Here is a 19980-nt window from a genome sequence, read left to right as displayed (position 1 = left end):
ATATATATATATACACACGATATATATATATACGATATATATATATATATATATATATATATATATATATATATATATGATATATATAAATAACCTTAGTGACACTCAATATGGTTTCCGTTCTGCTAGATCTACAGCAGATGTGCTTACAGTTATATCTCATAGGATTAGCAAATCTCTAGACGGAGGCAACCTTTCTAGGGCAATTGCTCTTGACATATCTAAGGTCTTTGATAGGGTATGGCATAAAGGTTTACTTCATAAGATCTCTAGCTATGGTATTGCTGGAAATGTCTTCTCAATTATTAAATCATTTCTTTCTGATAGGTTCATAAGAGTAGTAGTTGAGGGGCAAAAATCAGAAGCTCACAGTATTAATGCCGGTGTCCCTCAGGGGTCCATCCTGGGCCCAACTCTGTTCCTGATCTACATTAATGATCTTCCAAATCACATCCTTACATCATTTGTAGACATCTATGCTGACACCACTACCATTTATGGTAGCACATCTAAGACAGTAAACGACCAAGTTCTCTCCAATTCTCTCTCCTCTGATCTTGAGCACGTAGTACAATGGGGTAAAGAATGGCTGGTTACTTTTAATGCATCTAAAACCAAGCTTCTCTCTTTACATCCTCAACATTCTTATCCACATCTGACATCAATTGAAATGAATGGCTCTCGTCTTCAGGAGGCCTCAAGTTTTGACAAACTTCTTGGCTTGACCATTACTCCTGATCTTAAATGGAACACGTACATCAAATCTGTTGCCAAGGCCGCTGGAAAAATGGTGGGATCTTTCTATCGATCCGGTAGATATCTCACTGCTGATGCTATTCTCTATCTATATAAGAGCCAGGTACGTCCAAAGATGGAATACTGTTGCCACATCTGGGCAGGAGCTGCTAGAAAGGACTTGGCCTGCCTTGATAGAGTTCAAAATAGTCTTCGTAGCCTCGTAGGAGATGTCCTTTTCTCTTCTTTGCAACCTTTATCTCACAGAAGAGATGTTGCGAGTTTGTCTCTGATGTATCGTTATTTTCATGGAAAGTGTTCGAATGAGCTTCAATCTATGGTCCCCCCTCGCCAAACTTTCACAAGAAACACTCGTATAGCTGTAAACACTATCAATAATTCCCCCCACTCTTTATCTGTGCCTAAACCTAAACGTAGATTCCATGAACAAAGCTTTTTTCTTAGAACTGCACGCCTGTGGAATTGTCTTCCGTTTTCCTGCTTTCTGACTGACTACAATATGGTTGTCTTCAAGTCTAACGTAAATAAGTTCTTGATGAGCCGTTCCATATAAGTTATCAACTTTACCAAATTTTCATTACTAATGATTACTATAATGTCCAATTTCTACTGTACACTCTTTAACCCTTATCCTTGAGTGGCCTCTTGGCCTTGATAATGTGGTGATGTCTATGTAAAAAAAAAAATATATGATATATATCATATATATATATCTATATATATCATATATATATATATATATATATATCATATATATATATATATATCATATATATATATCATATATATATATATATCATATATATATATCATATATATATATCATATATATATATATATCATATATATATATGATATATATATACATATATATATATGATATATGTATATATGATATATATATATATAATATATATATATATAATATATATGATATATATATATATATATATATATGATATATATATATATATATATATATGATATATATATATATATATATATATGATATATATATATATATATATGATATATATATATATATATATGATATATATATATATATATGATATATATATATATATATATGATATATATATATATAATATATATGATATATATATATATAATATATATGATATATATATATATAATATATATGATATATATATATATAATATATATGATATATATATATATAATATATATGATATATATATATAATATATATGATATATATATATAATATATATATGATATATATATATAATATATATATGATATATATATATAATATATATATGATATATATATATATATGATATATATATATATATATGATATATATATATATATGATATATATAATATATATATATATATGATATATATATATATATATATGATATATATATATATGATATATATATATATATGATATATATATATATATATATGATATATATATATATATGATATATATAATATATATATATATATATATGATATATATATATATGATATATATATATATATGATATATATATATATATATATGATATATATATATATATATATGATATATATATATATATGATATATATATGATATATATATATGATATATATATATGATATATATATGATATATATATATGATATATATATATATATGATATATATATATATATATATGATATATATATGATATATATATGATATATATATATATATATATGATATATATATATATGATATATATATATATGATATATATATATATGATATATATATATATGATATATATATATATGATATATATATATATGATATATATATATGATATATATATATATATATGATATATATAATATATATGATATATATATATGATATATATATATATAATATATATGATATATATATATGATATATATATATATATAATATATATGATATATATATATGATATATATATATATAATATATATGATATATATATATGATATATATATATATATGATATATATATAATATATATGATATATATATATGATATATATATAATTGCTTTAAAAGTACAATCTCATATCAGGGTGATTTAGTGGAAAGTGTTAATTCATAATATGAAATCAAATTTTATAGAATTACCTTAAAATGTTCACTATGATGTCTTATGTAGTTGGATTAGATTAAAAGTATGTATTTTTATTTTAATGAATGAACTTACTGAATTGAAAAGTTTGAAAATGAAAATGTAGAAAAAGTCAATCTAAGTAAAGTATATGAAAGACTGAAAGTAGTCCCATCCCAACACTTCAAAATCAGACTTTAGGTTGATATCACCTCGAACATTAAATCACATCACAAAAACTGTTTTACATAATATAAAATCGGCATAATTTCTATTTGCTTTAATAGAATCCATTAATCAAATTGAATTTAAGCCCTTTTTTTAAAGAAATATTGCAATAGAAATAGAATTATGCAGATTGCGTAATTTATGCAAATTATTTGGGAAATCTTGCAATGTATCCAGTCAAAATATTAGATTTTAGTTTCTTGTACATAAAATATGTTCCAATTCAACTTTTGAGTCGTCTAACATCTTTTTTTAATGGATATATGGTATTTTAAAGTATTGCAGCAGATTTATGCGCATTTCCTACAGATTATTTGAAAAGTATTAAACAGTATATTCTGAATCATTGCATGAAACACTTACACCATAAATTTCATTTCTTCACTTTATGTTTTAACAAACACAACATTTTTACTGAAAATGTACTATAGAAATGTGATGAAATGCGGATGATTTTAAAGAGGGAAAAATATCCAATCAGGCAAGACACAAAAATAGTCATAACTTCCTTACTTTTTAGTCAGATTTTAAAAATGAAAAATTTCTTCCTAAGATCATCAAGCTCTTTCTATATGTACCATTGAGATATTTTAATTTTAATTTTTTCATGTGTATTGCTACTTTTATATTAAAAAAGGATTTCAAAATGCTGCTATTGTGGAAGAGAACATGAAATAAAAATGGAAAAATGTCCAGCATTTAAAAAGACGTGTGCAAATTGCTTGATAAAAGAATCATTTATCAATATGAAAATTTGAAAAGAAAAACAATAAGAGTTAAAGAGAATAGACCAATATGTGAAAAATATTGAACAAAAGAGAAAACAAAAAAACAAAAAAAAAAAAAACAAATAAATGTAAGTTTTTGTTATATAAAAAAAAAAAAATTTAAATGTAAAGAAAACTGAACAAAATTAAAAAACAAACAAAAAAAACATTGTACTAAAAGTTAAAATTAATAATACCGGTTTGGATAATTGATACCTGCAGTAAAGTTATGCTAATACCAAAAATTTCTGAGAATGAATTGGAAAGTGAACTTTACAAAATAGCAATTTGCTGGGTGGGTCATAAAAACCTTAGGGTACTTTGAAGGTTTCTTGGAGTAAGAAGTACAAGATCTACTGGGAGCATAAAATTTTATTTTCAGAGGGTGTATTCATTATACTTAATTAAAATAAGAATAAGAAAATGTGTGTGTGTGTGTATATATATATATATATATATATATATACATATATACATACACATTTTCTTATTCGTATTTTAATTAAATTCTCTATCAAAGAACAAAGTTGACTAACCACTAAAGTTAATCTTATTTGCCACAATAGTGACCAAGCAGAGTCTTCTATTTGGCACACATTTCCACATACTGTCTAAGTTTCATCTTCCAAATTCATCATATCTAAGTCTGTCTTTCGCACTTACATTACACATTCATTGTATCATTTCTCTGCATGCAACACATACCCTCAACTCGTATTAGTCAGGTTTCACTTCCATACATCACTGTATACATATGCCTGTTTAGCCCTTTCCTTGATGAAAAGTAAAAATAAATTTATCAAAATGTCATGAAATTCAGAGAGTTCACGAGTTTTAGTAACTCCCCCAAATTTATTTTACAAATTTATGTTTTTTCATGACTGCATAATTATAAAGAAGCACTAATTTTCTTTATTTCACTTATAAAATTAATATCACTAAAAGAAACACGATTAAAACACCCTTCACTATTTAATAAACGATTTTAAACTTTATACATCAAGTATCTATTTTAATAACAAATAAATGACATCAATTAGTATATTTTCTATTAACATTCAAGTAAAAACAATTCGTTCTAATTGCATGTATTCTACTGATAATGTGCATTCATGTGTTTATCATTGATCATATTATGCCACCTAAAACTCTTGCAAATACTCTAAAAATATGAAATGTGACAAAGATATTTTAATTGATATCTGATAAGAATTTTCACAAAAATCAGAAATCTCTAAATTTTCACAAAGAGTTTTAACCCACTCTTTATCCCCTTAAAAAACAATTATAGCCCACATTGCAATCCCTTAGATCTAGCAACTGTTTCAAAATTCATAATGATTAGTTAATTAGTTTATGAATCAATTCAATACATAATATATAAACGTATGTAAATTTAAATAAAGATATACATGAATGAAAGTGAGAGATTGATTCGTTAATATTAAAAAGATTAAAGTTTTCTGTGAATCATTTTATGCTTACATCTTTTGTTGGTGAATGACTCCTTTCTTGGATATAATCTGTTTGACCTGTAGTGGAAGGCAAGGGGCCTCCCCCTTCATCTCTTCGAGGCATCGCGGAAAGGCTCTGTGACCGGTACCGGTTAGTCTCAAATAGGTCTCTGTTGCTTGAATAGTTGGCAATATTAGAAGAGCAACCGTCATCTGCTCTGTGTAGACCAGAATCCACCACTTCACCTGGAGAAATCTTTTCCTCACTGGAATCATCTAAAACAACAAAGACTTTCCCTTACATTCAGAGTTAATTCGATAAAATTAATGACATCTTCATAAACATTCTGATATCAGACGATAGTTTTTAAAACTTTATTATGTTTTCATAGTCTTCGTGACTTAGGTAGAACTTTGGAACCTATAAAAATAATAAATCTCAGTACAACTGAATGATGGAAAAAAGACAAAATACTGACATCATTAAATTTTTTTTTTAAATATAAAATTGTTTGTCTAGGAATGCTTCATGAGTGTTCATTCAAATCAGAAGTAAAAGAGAGGACAGGAGATTAGGACCTGCTCCTCATTAAAAGAGCTTCTATTTGGGATCCTCCGACCACTCCGTTGTATCAGTTAAGATAAAAATGAAATGTCTTCAGATGTACCTCTCCACAGTACTGTATATCGATACTCTATGGCTGACTGGGATAGCTTCTGTACATTCATATCTGATTTACCTCTGCATTCCATGTTTAAAAAGGATCTGTCCTCTATAGTATCAGACCTGACCGAATGGTTAATTGTAGGCATAGACCGATTCATACCATCCAAAACATTCCAACAAAAACCTAACAGCCAGCCATGGTTCTCCCCAGAATGTGCTGCTGCCATTGCGCACAGAAATCACTTTTTCCATAGCTACCAACGCAATAGATGCACAGAGATTAAAGCTGCTTTCAGGACTGCCAGCAACCACTGTAAAAGAGTAATAAAAAATGCAAGAGAGCTATATGCTCAGTCCGTTAAATCCAAAGTAGCTGAGCAGCAGCTTGGCTCCCACCAGTTTTGGCAAATAGCAAACAGGATCTTGAACAGAAGCGTGCGTTCTATCCCAACCATCATCAATGGACCTGAGGTCATCTCGTCAGCATCAGACAAGGCCAAGAACTTTGCAGCTAATTCTACCTTAAGCGACAAAGGCAATCAACTCCCCGTATTTCCTCCTATAACAGACAACACGCTAGGTAACATACAAATATCTGTGCATGAGGTCGCCAAGCTAATCAAGAACCTTGATTCCAGTAAAGCAACTGGCCCTAACGGCATTCCAGTTATAGTGCTGAAAAAGCTTCAACCAGAACTTGCTCCCATACTTACAAAACTGTTTAAGCGTTGCCTTAAGGAGGTGCTTTCCAACACCCTGGAAAACCTCATCAGTATGCCTTGTATTTAAGAATTCAGGCGAAAAGTCATCTCCCTCTCAGTACAGACCAAGAAGTCTCCTGTGTCATGAGTAAGTTGTTGGAATCCATATTAAATAAAGAAGTAGTCAACCACCTCAGCAGAAACAACCTTAGTGACATGCAATATGGTTTCCGCTCTGCAAGATCTACAGCAGATGTGCTAACAGTTATATCTCATAGGATTAGTGAATCTCTTGACAAAGGCTTCCTTTCCAGGGCATTTGTTCTTGACATATCGAAGGCCCTCGATAAGGTATGGCATAAGGGCCTACTTCACAAGATTTCCAGCTACGGTATCACTGGAAATGCTTTTTCAATTATTAAATCATTTCTCTCTGATAGGTTCATAAGAGTAGTGGTTGATGGGCAGAAATCAGAGGCCCACAGTATTAATGCTGGAGTCCCTCAGGGGTTTATACTGGGCCCAACTCTCTTCCTGATCTACATCAATGATCTCCCAAAACACATACTTAAATCATTTGTTGACATCTATGCTGATGACACGACCATCTATGGCAACACATCAAAGGCCGTAAATGACAAAGTTCTATCTGATTCTCTCTTCTCTGATCTTAAGCGCATGGTACAGTGGGGGAAGAGGTGGCTGGTTACTTTTAATGCATCCAAAACCAAGCTTCTATCTTTACATCATCAACACTGATCCCCATCTGGCATCAATTGAAATGGATGGTTCTCGTCTTGGGCAGGCTCCATGTTTTGACAAGCTTCTGGGTTTGACCATTACTCCTGATCTGAAATGGAACATGTACATCAGGTCTATTGCCAGGGACGCGGGGAAAATGGTGGGATCCTTCTACCGCTCCAGAAGATATCTCACCCCTGATGCAATTCTCTATCTGTATAAAAGCCAAGTACGTCCAAGGATGGAGTACTGCTGCCACATCTGGGCAGGAGCTGCTAAAAGCAGCCTATCCTGCCTTGACAGAGTACAAAATAGACTTTGTGGCTTAGTGGGGGATGCTCTTTTCTCTTCTCTGCAGCCTCTCTCCCACAGAAGAGACGTTGTGAGCCTGTCTTTGTTTTATCGTTATTTCCATGGTAAGTGCTCGTCTGAGCTCCAATCTCTGGTCCCCCCACCTTGCCAATCTTTCATGAAAAACACCCATCTAGCTGAAACTACTGTCATTAATTTTTCCCACTCTTTATCTATGCCTAAATCCAAACGTAGATTCCATGAGAAGAGCTTCTTTCTTAGAAGTGCACAACTGTGGAACTCTCTTCCGTTTGCCTGTTTCCCACCTGACTACAACTTGGATGTCTTCAAGTCCAACATAAAAAAATTCCTGACAAATCGCTCTCTTAAGTAAGACACCCTATCAAATATCCAATACTAATGATTACTACAATACTATCTCATTGATTACGGTACACACAATAACCCTTATCCCCAAGTGGCTTCTGAGCCTTGATAAGTGGTGACCTTCATGTAAAAAAAAAAAAAAAAAAAAAAAACTATAATAGAGTTAAGGGAGGAAGACAAATACAAGACAGATATTAAGTTTCAATCAGAAAAACAAAAACTGAGAATTTATCAACTCTAACGGCCTCACCTTCAGGCAGCTCTTCAGGACAATCATCTGGACCGTCCTCTGAGGAACTCAGACGACGACTGCTACGTTGTTTCAATGTTGCTGCAATAGTGCTAGACTTTTTACGGTCCTTTGAGCACCATTTCCAGTCAGGGTGAGCTTTGAAATGTGCTTCTTTCACCTGAAATAAATTAAATTTATACAATATGACCAGTTAAAACTGAAAAAAGAAAATGCCCACATATAAATAAATATAGTTATGATATTTATATGGAAAAGTGCTCCATATGTAAATCTAAGTTTGAAGACAGAGTCAACAACACATTCTGACTGACAGTTTCCCAACTTGCACAGTTGACTATGTTGTCACACTTTGTATATATATATCCTAAGCATTGAATCAATCGTGATGAACCGTACCACTATTAAACTGGCACAATTTGAGCAGTGGCAATTAGAAATTCAGAACAACCGAAAACAATACTAGGCTAAGTAGAGAAAGCCTGTTATTTTGGAGTTTTTCCTTCTATACTCAGCACAACCAAACTAATCTAGCCATAGTCATTTAATTCATAATTAGAGTAAATGAAAGAGATGTAGTGGTCCAGACAGAACTTGAACCATCATCATCATAGTGTTTCATTCCATGTCTGAGACATCCACTAGACCCATATCGGAGCATACCTTACTTAAGAGGATGTGTGATAGTCTGCATGTCGGCACCGCAGGAACACCAACTGTTCTGTACATAGCCTCACTTGTGGCACCTCTTTATGTCTAAATAAGGAATGGCAATTAAAAAAATATTGTTGCTTTGCTTGTCACCCTCTGTCTTCGCTATTGCCTCTTGACAAATCTGTAGCAAAGCGATCCAGACATCCTGTAGACAAATTGCAGGTTGGTTGATTTCAGGCAGAACTTGAACAAAAATATTTTGAGTGTCCATTACATGCATCTAACCCTAACACTATTCCACTTCTGCTTTTCCTATTTAATTTCCACATATGCACAAAATATATCTAAGCAGAGTCTGAAGAAACTGGTCCCTTTTGTGTTCGATTCGTTTTTCTGATCTGTAACACAAATATTTATAAATATTATGCTCTTATATAAATTTTTTTCTTTATAAGCAAGCACCTTTGCTGAGGTTCTTTCTCTTTCTCACACACACACACACACACACACACACACACACACACACACACACACACACACACACACACACAGTAGCAGGGCACCTGCCACTGACCAGTCGTAAAATATGCTTAAATATAACATTTTGATTAATGCAGATTTCATATTTATTATTATATTGGACCTAATATATAGTAATAATTTAAAAATTTTTTGTCATTAATGGCAGAGCTATGAAGACCTATTTGCTGCAAGGCTAAAAATTAAAACATGAACCAATAGCTACTACGTTATGCATGCAGATTTGTAATGTCGTCATTTGACCTTCATCTGGCAATAAAAAAATTTTTTTTTTTAATTTTCACACTTTTGTACCCATTTTCCCGGGATAAAACCCAAATATAAAGTTTTGCATGGGTTCAAATACCTTATATATGAAATTACATTCCTGTAGACTAAAAACTCTAGGAGTTAGACATATGTATACATAAATATATATAGAAACAATTTTGTGTTTACTATAACATTTTTACACAAATATTACGCAAGTACAAATCATGTAGAATATCTGCATGAATATAATTACACGTAATAGTTAACTAAAGATGATCATCCCATAGGAAAACCGAATAAACTATTAGTGAATTAATTAAAATGAATGTTTAAAAGAATATGCAAATTAGCTAGATTTTTTTACTAGTGAATGCAAAGCCACGGCCCATATACAAGAAAGTTGTATTTTCTTTTTAAATAAATAGGGGTTTTTAATATGAATATTAATAAAATAAAAAAATTTTAAAAAAATTATCAGAGTATAGATATATATGTACATAAATACTGTTACATTTCAATACATATGAGTGACTATTGTACAGGTTTGATTTTTTTTAGCATAAAAAGAATTGTATTATATTTAGATTGTCTTACCTGGTAAGCAAGATCATGATACTTGCTTTTGTCACTAGGTGAGAGGGCATACCACCACTCGCCTAGAATCTTGCTAACATTACGGTTATCCTGGTTCGGATGTTGCTGGTGAACAAGAGCCCGGTGACGTTTGCTGAATATCATGAAGGCATTCATTGGCCGACGAATGTGTTCTTTTTCTCTCCCCTATAAAAAAAAAAAATTTTGATTTGGGAAAACAATAGATCATAAAAATTAGTCATAATCCGATGTTACCCATTATGCTTCAGTTAGGTAGTTTTCAAAAAAACACAACAGCATTATGCGTTTTCAGTGGCAGTTAACATATTCAAATAGAGAGAGGCAGAGATGTGTTAAAACAGACGAAAAAAGAAAGAATAACTTCCATGTATCGATATACGGAAAAAAGTAAAACGCACAAACATGCGTTTCATCTTTTGAAGATTCACCATGACAACTTTATCCAATCAATGCAACAACCTTGAAGTTCATACCCTCATCCTTCAGTTAATACTCAAAATTCTAGAGACAAATTTATCTTTAGTTGACCTTTGACAACTAAATATTTTCGTTTACTAGCTAAATAGAAAAGTTACTAACCGAAAATACAGACAAATCTTTATGATGTACGTAATTGTCACAGAATGATGATATCACATTTGAAAAATCACAAATTGTTCAAGTAGATTTTTTTTTTTTTAAATCAGAAAAGTTTTATGAGGAAACGAAGAAAGGGTCGGGAGACACTGATTTTTAGAATATGCTAAAATTCAAAGGCCGACAACTCTATTTGATTACTAAGATTTACAGACTGTGCTATTTTATTATTATTGTAATTGCTAAAAGTTTGATTTTCTTAAAAAAATAATCAATTTACATGATTTTTGGAATATAACATCTTCGTTCCATGATAGTATTTTATAAAGATTTTTATGTTATTTTTTTTCAAGTATAATTTTAAATATGTACCAGATTTTACACTGAAACTTGAAGATAGAAAAGTTTGAATTTCTTTAAATGATTTTTAGAAAGGCTTTTGTTAAAAAAAACAAACAAACAAAAAACAGTATATTATTCAATTAAACTTTTTATTGTCTAAATAATTTGACTTTGGTCATTTTATAAAAAAAAAAAATAAAAAAAAAAATAATGGTTAAAAAGACATTTTTCACTTAGTAATGAGCTTTGGAAGATTATCAGTACCCCCCCCCCAAAAAAAAAACAACAATTACCCCCAAAAATAAGTGTTTTATTATTTCTAGTCGCCAATTGGAAAAATCACTCGCAAATGCGACTGTTTCACTTGCAACGTAAAGCCCTGCCAAAAAAGTATTACTATATTTAATTATACTAATGAGATTTAGTAGAGGATTCAATTCCGTTCAAGGAAGAAACTCACATATTAGCTTACAAACTTGTCTTTCTCATATCAAAGTTCTAGGGAAGTATATATTTTAACATTCACATTAATAATTCTCTCTTTAAAGAGCCGATAACATTAAATATTTGTGTTTGAAAATGAGTAAAGAAATTAATCACAATTTACAGAGTAAAATGACTTTGATTATATGTGCAGAGGGAGTAATTGTATTGAAGTTATCAATTAAGAATTATATTGTGATGATGCAACTGCCTGAAATGAATGTTTCTAGATTGAATTGCAAGTCACAGTAAGCATCAAGAAAATAATTGAAAATTAGAAAAGATAAAAAAAAAAAAAAAATGTGGTCAGTGATATCTAAATTCGGGATTGAATTGCTTCCTGTTTGCAACCCCTACCCCTAACATGATAGTGATGGAGGCGTTCTGGTTTTGGACCGTGACAAATGATAATTTGTCCATGGCTGGTAACATCAGGCCATATGGATAATGCTGAAGATAAGGAGAGATCCTCTAATAAAATCAAGTAACTGACATGAAAGGGCTGAGAAGAGCATAACAAAATTCCAAAACTTCAATTAGAGACAGCTAAGGCAGCAAGTGAAGAGATTTGTCTGATTACATGTCCCATCTTATTTTGGTCTGTAGAAATACAAGCACAGTTTCTATATGGTCCACTTAAAGCAAATGTTGTTTTGTTTAATAAATTAGAAGACACTTGTCTCGGAATTCAATGTATTTTTTAAAACTTTACATCTTAATTGTTCCTATGAGGTATGAGGACTTTAGATTTAGAGGGAAAAGTAATAACTACTTCCTCTGATGATGTTGGTGATCGTGATGAGGTTTCTCTTGGGATGTAATGTAGGATTTTATTATAACGAATAAATGTGTATAAAATGGCATTCTGAAGTTACATAAGATGGTGGATAATAGTTTAGACATAATAAATTTGTATGTGGCATCTGTTATTGTAAACCTACGGTAATTTGGTCCAGAGAGGAATTTCTGCAATCAAAATATTATATATGGAGATAAAATGTTGTACACACCATTCACAGTTCTCAGCAGCTAACAACTCTGCAATCAGATCCAATACAACAATCTTTAGGAAGAAACAACTTCATAGTTTTAGCCCCTACTCCTCTACTGCATCTCCGAAGTGGCAGAGGCCGTATTGGTACTGGTGTAAGCTACTTTTCTCTCCAAAACTCATTGTTGCTTTTTAACCAGATCCAGTATGATGCCCTCTCCGCTGCTTCTTGTACATCTGTCACAAAGTTTTTAATTTCTGTTTGTACAACAAGAACAATGTCACAATATGTTGATTAGCTTTTGCTCAACATCCTTGAGCTCCCACAACTAAATGATATTTCAATATTCCATCCTTTTTCTTGGTACCTAATCAGTAGACCACTATATCAATCATATTTTCTGTCTTCTGCAGTTGCAAAATTATCGTCCCAGGGTAAAGTTCAAGTCATCAACAGATTTTTTGTTCACTTCAATCACATTAACACTTGAGAAGGTAGAAAAAAAATGATTGCCATGAGTTGTGATTACTATGGCTTTTCATATCGCGTACAATGTAAGCTGGTCCTATTATTGGACAGTTGGCATTAGAAACTCATCTCAGTCATACCCAAGAGCAGCTGAAATCAGCTTTATTTATCCACAGACTAAAATATTTTCAGAAAAAAGATATTTAAATAAGTTCTATTTTTACAGGGGTTCAGATTTCCATGTAAGTTTAATGTAAAAACGACTCCACCCTGAAAATCCTGTTTACAAACAACTCTTCGTAATTTTAAACAGTAATCATTAATCAATCAATAGAAAATTAATGCTGACCTTATCCCTCTAAAAATTGAATAGTAAGCTTTTCAAATTAAAAAAATAAATAAATTTAATGTTTAATCGATGTAGAAGTCTGAAGATTTTCTTAAAAGAAAAAAATTACTAAAAATCTTTACAATATAATATAGAAGTGGTATTGGGCAATATAAACTCTGAGGGGATAATTTGAACTTAAACTTACCCAATACCCCCCCACCCCCACCCCCAGATATATTCACTTGTAATGTTTTGTTTATATATGTTTTTACTTAAGATTGTTACCAAATACTTACTTTTCGTGGACTCTTTGGCTCATCTTTTTCTTTGGGTAGAGCACTTAAAGATTGTGTCCGTCGTTTGATCAAAGAACTGGAGTCCTTCTTTGGAGATTCAGGATCACACTCAAATACATCATCATCATCATCATCAATGTCATCATATTCGTCTTTGAAAGTCACTGGTAAGGAGAGAAAAGTTAAAAATGTAAGAATACATTTCAAAGAAAGAATACAACAGAGAAAAGTATTTTTGCAACCATTAAAAACATTGTTTTTCACAATGAATTTCCACCATTTTTGACATAATAGTTTGGTTACAAGATGTTATATACACATAAATTTATTTATAGTGGATGATGCATATGACCCACTTTCACCATTAGGCAAGTAATAATTTATATACAAGTACATTATGTGTCCCACTTGTTAAAGAAATCTCTAGTTGCAAATTTCAGAGTTTTCTTACTCTTTGCCATGTTAGCAAGCAAGGCTTTAGAGTGTAGTTGTTCTACTACTTCATCCATAGCTGCGGGAGGGAGGGGGGGCAGAATGGAAGATGGAATTTCTGTTTTGAACTAAAAAACTCCAGGAACAATTCTGGCATCTGATGAAAGGATTCTACTCCCAAATATTAAGACGGGTGTGATTAAAATATTAAAAAAAAAAAAAAAAAAGAAGCAAACTATCTGTAGCTACACTATTATTCTTCTCTTGATATATTTGTATGTTTTATATTTAGTATTTACTGCCTATCATATATTTTTCATAACTTTCAAAATAAAACAAATGTTTTAAGCAAACTGCACAACTTTCCTTTATATATTGTTACATAATACGATTAGTCAGATTAGGATTTTAGAAGTTTATTTCATTAAACTAATTGTAATGGGAGCATTTTCATATTTTTTTATCATCCATAACACTTTCTGAAAAAAAAAAAAAAAAAAAAAAAAAGGAAAGATTTCTTTGAAAAAGCAAAAAATTTCTGTAAATACATATATAAAATCGAATCAACCATTGAAAGAGAGACGATAAGTTACTTACCTCCCTCTGAGACACTAGCTGTAGCCTGGGTCGTGTGGTTTATCTCTGCAGAATGTGTTGACTCTTGTGTCGTAGAGTTATCACTTTCTAGCACAGAGATAGGTGTGGTTAAGCATGTTGTGGTGATAGTAGTATTTGGGGTTGTACTGATGGTAGTGGTGGCAGAAGGTGGTTCAGTACTACCAGTGTTGGTTAAGTATGGTACTAATGAATGCCACTGATACACAGGAACATGTGTGGTTTCTTCTGAAGGAGTACAAAGAGAAAAAAAATGATAAAATTAGTCTAAAATTAAGAAACAAAACGAAAATAAGTTTCAGTGTTAATACTGTTTATACTTGCATATAGGGGGAACATTAAGGTTAAAATTTTAGATAAGTAGGGAGATCAATGTTAATTAGCATCGTCTTGTTTGGGAAGTTTCAGTCACATGGGATGCTTGGCATAGTTGTAACCTATCTGTGGATTTCTAAATAAATAGATAAAGACTTATGAGAGAGAGAGAGAGAGAGAGAGAGAGAGAGAGAGAGAGAGAGAGAGAGAGAGAGAGAGAGAGAGAGAGAGAGAGAGATGAATTTGTAGCTTGTGCCTACCCTCCCTCTTCTTGTTGGTATATCTGCTATATTTTGTTGTATTTGGTTATTTCAGAATGCATCATCACTATAACCTGTCTATGATAATTTCATAAAATCAAAGCAGTTATCAAAGAAGTGGCATCTTTAATGCTACTTTACAGATAAGTAATAGTTTCTTAGATTGAAATGTACAAACGGTTGAAAATTTGAGAATGACTTAACCTCAAAAATTTTAAAAGAAATACTCATATTTGATTAATAAAGATATCAATCAATAATTTCTCAATCTGTCTAGGGGATACGATTGAAAACAAAGCCAAGATTAAATAACTCTTCTACAATAAACTTTTTTACAAAGAATATAATGATGGCATTAATTTTTTCTTGGGATGAATTCTGTGTTTAGTGTCAACCATAAGTAGCAAAAACATGGTCTACTTTTTTCTACTATTTCGACTCTGTGTTGTTTGTTTTTAAAATCTACCATTTTTTATTCTTATACACAAAATATTTGTATTTCTATCTAGACATACTCGCAAAATTACGTTTTAAACTTTTTTCTTTTTTTAAACTCTTAAATGTTACAAATAATAAGCTAAGAACTGAAGTTTCATTACCCTACTTTTTTTTTTTTTTTTTTTTTAAGTAGTAGAAAGAATTTTATAATCAAGGAAAAAAAAAAAACAATTTTTTTCCTATGCCTTAAAATAAAATATAAAATCATGGATGTTATAACTTAAATATAGAAAATGTCCTCCTAAAATAAAGGTGGCCTAATTTATAAATTTTAAGTTTCTAGATGAGTTTCATTAAAGAATAATAATAAGTAAAAAAAAAGAAAAAAAAAGAATGTGTTTATGATAGAGTTAAAGATAATTATGATTTTGTTATGGTTTTAAAGTCAGGGATAATTTTAAATTAAAGTTATAAGAATTAAAATAAAATACTAGTTTAAAGCTAAGAACAGTAGTATGCAAGGGTCTTCATTCTTAGCTAATATCAAATAGTGCTTGCACTTTCATAATAAAAAAAACAATAAAAATTAACGAGGCATTAGTACATGAACCTAAGAATTTCTTGATTTTAAGGTTTGTGAATAATATTGTGGATCAATGATGACTGAATAAATTGATGTGTATTAAATTTGAAACTGTAGATTTCATTATCAATGTTGTCAATTCGATACTTGATCAATGTTTGTGTCTGCTTTTTTTTGTCTATGTGTGTGTGTGTGTGTGTGTGTGTGTGATGTAAAAAGAAAGTCTGTTGCAAGGGATTAAATATCAATAACAAAGACATTTTAATACTGTTTTTTATCTGCCACATTTTTTTTTTTACAATATTAAGGCCCTCTCTTATACACATCTCTACTATTATATGAAAGTTACTGTGTGTGTGTATGTGGGAGTTCCTTCCTCATAGATTCTGAAATGACTAAGCCATTCTTTTGCAAATTTCACACAAAAGTAATTTATATTTCTGGCAGTGTTTTTCAATATGTTTTGTACAAAAATTCATCCGATAAGTATTGAAAACCGAAAAAAAAATCCAACTTTAAAAATAGTCTTTCTTCTCTTATAAAAAAAAATTTTTCAGCCGAATATTTTACGTTACACCAGCCAAAATTATATTGATGTAACATAAAATATTCCCCTGCAAAAATTATTTTTTATAAGAGAAGAAAAATCATTTTTAAGATCGTCAAGCCCAAATATCAGCTAACGTGATACTGTAAACAAACACAGACTGAATTTGATGAACAACAATATCATTATTTAAAGAATTTTTTTTTTTTTTTGCGAATTAACCACTGGGCAAATTATTCCTTGTAATATATAATATTCAATAGAGGGCTGGTTCTATAATAATACATATGCAATCTGCATAAATTAAAATATAATGTTTAAGCGTATCGTATGGCTGGGCAATGTCAGGTATTCAGCTAGTATGGTAATAAATTTCTTGGTAATATTTAAAATGTATATCATAAGAATGAAAATTATATAACTTGAACAAAGCAACAAACTCAGAACCTTAATTGTTACAGATGTCTGCTGGTTTATCTAATTGGCGTGTGAGGTTTCCTGTTCTAGATAAGATCAGCATTATACAAAACAAGCAATCAAGTATTTAACACAGACCTCAGTACATAAAACCAAACTTTTGAGTAGGATTTCTTTAACAGTAAATAATTTACATTTCGTCATAAATTAAAAGATATATCTTGCTATTTGTTGGTTTGTCAAATTTCTAGTTTGAAATAACATTTTTGTTACTCTGTTAGGTTTCTAACTTTGGTTTTGGGGAACTCCAATCAGAAATGATATTCTCTAAGGGGAGTATCCCCTGATAAAGTCAACTTTTTTACCGGGCGGTATGCCCAGTCTATGCTTTTAATAGTTGCACATCTCCCACTGATGGAGTTACACTCTAGAGGAACAGCTCCTCTTGTTTTAGACTCTTGCAAGGGGATGGGGAAGCATTGTTAGCATGGAGCCACCCTGTTAAATAGATACTACACTTTGATCTAAGCCAAAAAGTCAAGTAATAAGAGGTTTTAAAATTTCAAAAGTCAGAGTTAAGTGTATTGTCTCATGCTAACAAAGTTCCAATTAAAAGAAACACAATCAGCATATTTTCAACAGAATTTCACAGCTACTAGTGTTTATAGTGCTATAAAGACTAGTGAACCTCCTTCGACCCCAATCAGTAAGGAAGGTCTTTACATTAAATTTCATAGCAAGCACACCAACAAAGGCAAGTAGAAAGAAAAATATAAAAATCTTATGACCAATCAAAATTTGCCAACTTGTTATGCTCTGTTTACTATAATACCAGTTTTACTGTCCACATAAAAGAAAGGGTGAATGCATTAAGACATTAAAATTGAATAATGTCAACCACATATTGTTGTTGTGCTTATTTCTTTAATCCTTTGCCAAAAACTAAAATTGATTTTTTTCTCCAATACTTTGCCATACCTTTTGTGAATTAGGTTTTCTGTTCATATTTTTTTTATTTATTATTCTTGCTGCGTAAGTAGATATTTACTGTAATGAGTGACCGAGTTAGTGTGATATCAGGAAGTCACCAAGGGTGTATCTGATTCTCATAGCATAACAAGAGTAAAGTGATTGTAACATATCTGAATTAAAAGAGTTAACAAGTTAATACTGAATTATAAATAGATTGCCTAGAGTGTTCTCATTCCATCAACCACAACCAAGTGTTTGGTGATTTTCATTATAATTTTAGTACTTTCTATGATGAGAATTAAACCATCAGCCTCTAAAAGATTGTCAATGCCTTTATCTATATACCTATAAAGTTGGGTTTTTTTCCTCGCTCTGACATTTATATTAAAAAAAAATATTTTTTCTATTTAAAAATTATCGAAATGAAATTCTTAATATATTTCTTTCATAAAAGTGCAAGTGACTACATGAAGGTTAACTAATTTGCATATTCGTTTGAAAAACAAGTGTTTGTTGTTTAATTGTTCATTTTTTATGGTTTCTTATTAGATGATTCGTTTCATTTAACTATTTTATGCTGAATTCTTTTTATGCATAGTTTCTACATTCTGCATGATTGAGTAGAATTTAAGATGAAAACCTAGCATGTGGAAATATTTGTGTATATATAAGTGACCTTACTGCTGTGTATACAAAACCCTTATCCTTGAGTGGCCTCTGGGCCTTGATAAGTGGTGACACCCATGTAAAAAAAAACCAAAAAAAAAAACCCTCTACCAAACTCCTGTCTGAATATTTGGTCTACAAAGTTGAAATTTGATATATAGGGTATTTGGATCTGTAGCACACAATTTGGTTTTTAGCTGGTAACAATTGTTGCTAAGGGGAGGGGTCAAAATTGAAAACAAAACAGTTGACCTTGGTAGGAGTAGTCGAATGAACTTGTTTACATGCACAAATCATATGTAAAACAACATTATTATTATTTTTTTTTTTTTTTAACTATTTATATACCTATTGGCCTGGCTCAGAAGTTAGAGCTGTATGTTTTGGTTTGGATTCTAACTAATGGAAAACCAAGTCATATTTTTTTACTTTTGAAATCATTACTATATATTAAGTTCAATATAAGAATCCATAGAGAATTGGCTCTATTATAATAAATACAAAATTTGCATGAATTAAAATATAATATTTAAGTGTATCTTATGATTGGGCAATGCCGGGTAGCCTGTTAGTCTATTACAACAGTATTGTAGAGGTTAAAGACAATACCAAGAATAAAATAAAAATTACTTAACACTTCTATCTAGTTGTAACTGATGGAATGAGAACAATCTCCCAAATCAGTAATGTTTTGAGAATTAAAAAAAAGATTTCTATACAAAATTAGGAGGTCACAGAGAGTATGTGCTATACATTATAACAAAAAAGAACCAGAAATTGCAGATAGAACCTTTTTAATCTCAGGTAAGGAT

General features: G+C 30.7%; 1 protein-coding gene across 1 annotated transcript in view; it reads right to left on the bottom strand.

Annotated features, from left to right (window-relative positions):
* The window catches only part of LOC145277868 (uncharacterized), a 198825-nt gene that overhangs the window by 49317 nt on the left and 129528 nt on the right, over positions 1 to 19980 (bottom strand). Inside the window, exons 6-10 of the mRNA XM_080129825.1 lie at positions 14953 to 15198; positions 13924 to 14087; positions 10415 to 10600; positions 8375 to 8534; positions 5369 to 5613 (exon numbers count right to left, since the gene is read on the bottom strand). Coding sequence (XP_079985951.1) covers positions 5369 to 5613; positions 8375 to 8534; positions 10415 to 10600; positions 13924 to 14087; positions 14953 to 15198 — 1001 coding nt within the window. The remainder of the gene's footprint in view (positions 1 to 5368; positions 5614 to 8374; positions 8535 to 10414; positions 10601 to 13923; positions 14088 to 14952; positions 15199 to 19980) is intronic.

Source organism: Euprymna scolopes, chromosome 6 (assembly GCF_053919585.1).
Source record: "Euprymna scolopes isolate OS-2025 chromosome 6, ASM5391958v1, whole genome shotgun sequence".
Classification (NCBI taxonomy): domain Eukaryota; kingdom Metazoa; phylum Mollusca; class Cephalopoda; order Sepiida; family Sepiolidae; genus Euprymna; species Euprymna scolopes.
Note: the sequence above shows the minus strand (reverse complement) of the source record. Positions and strands in the feature narration are given on the sequence as shown.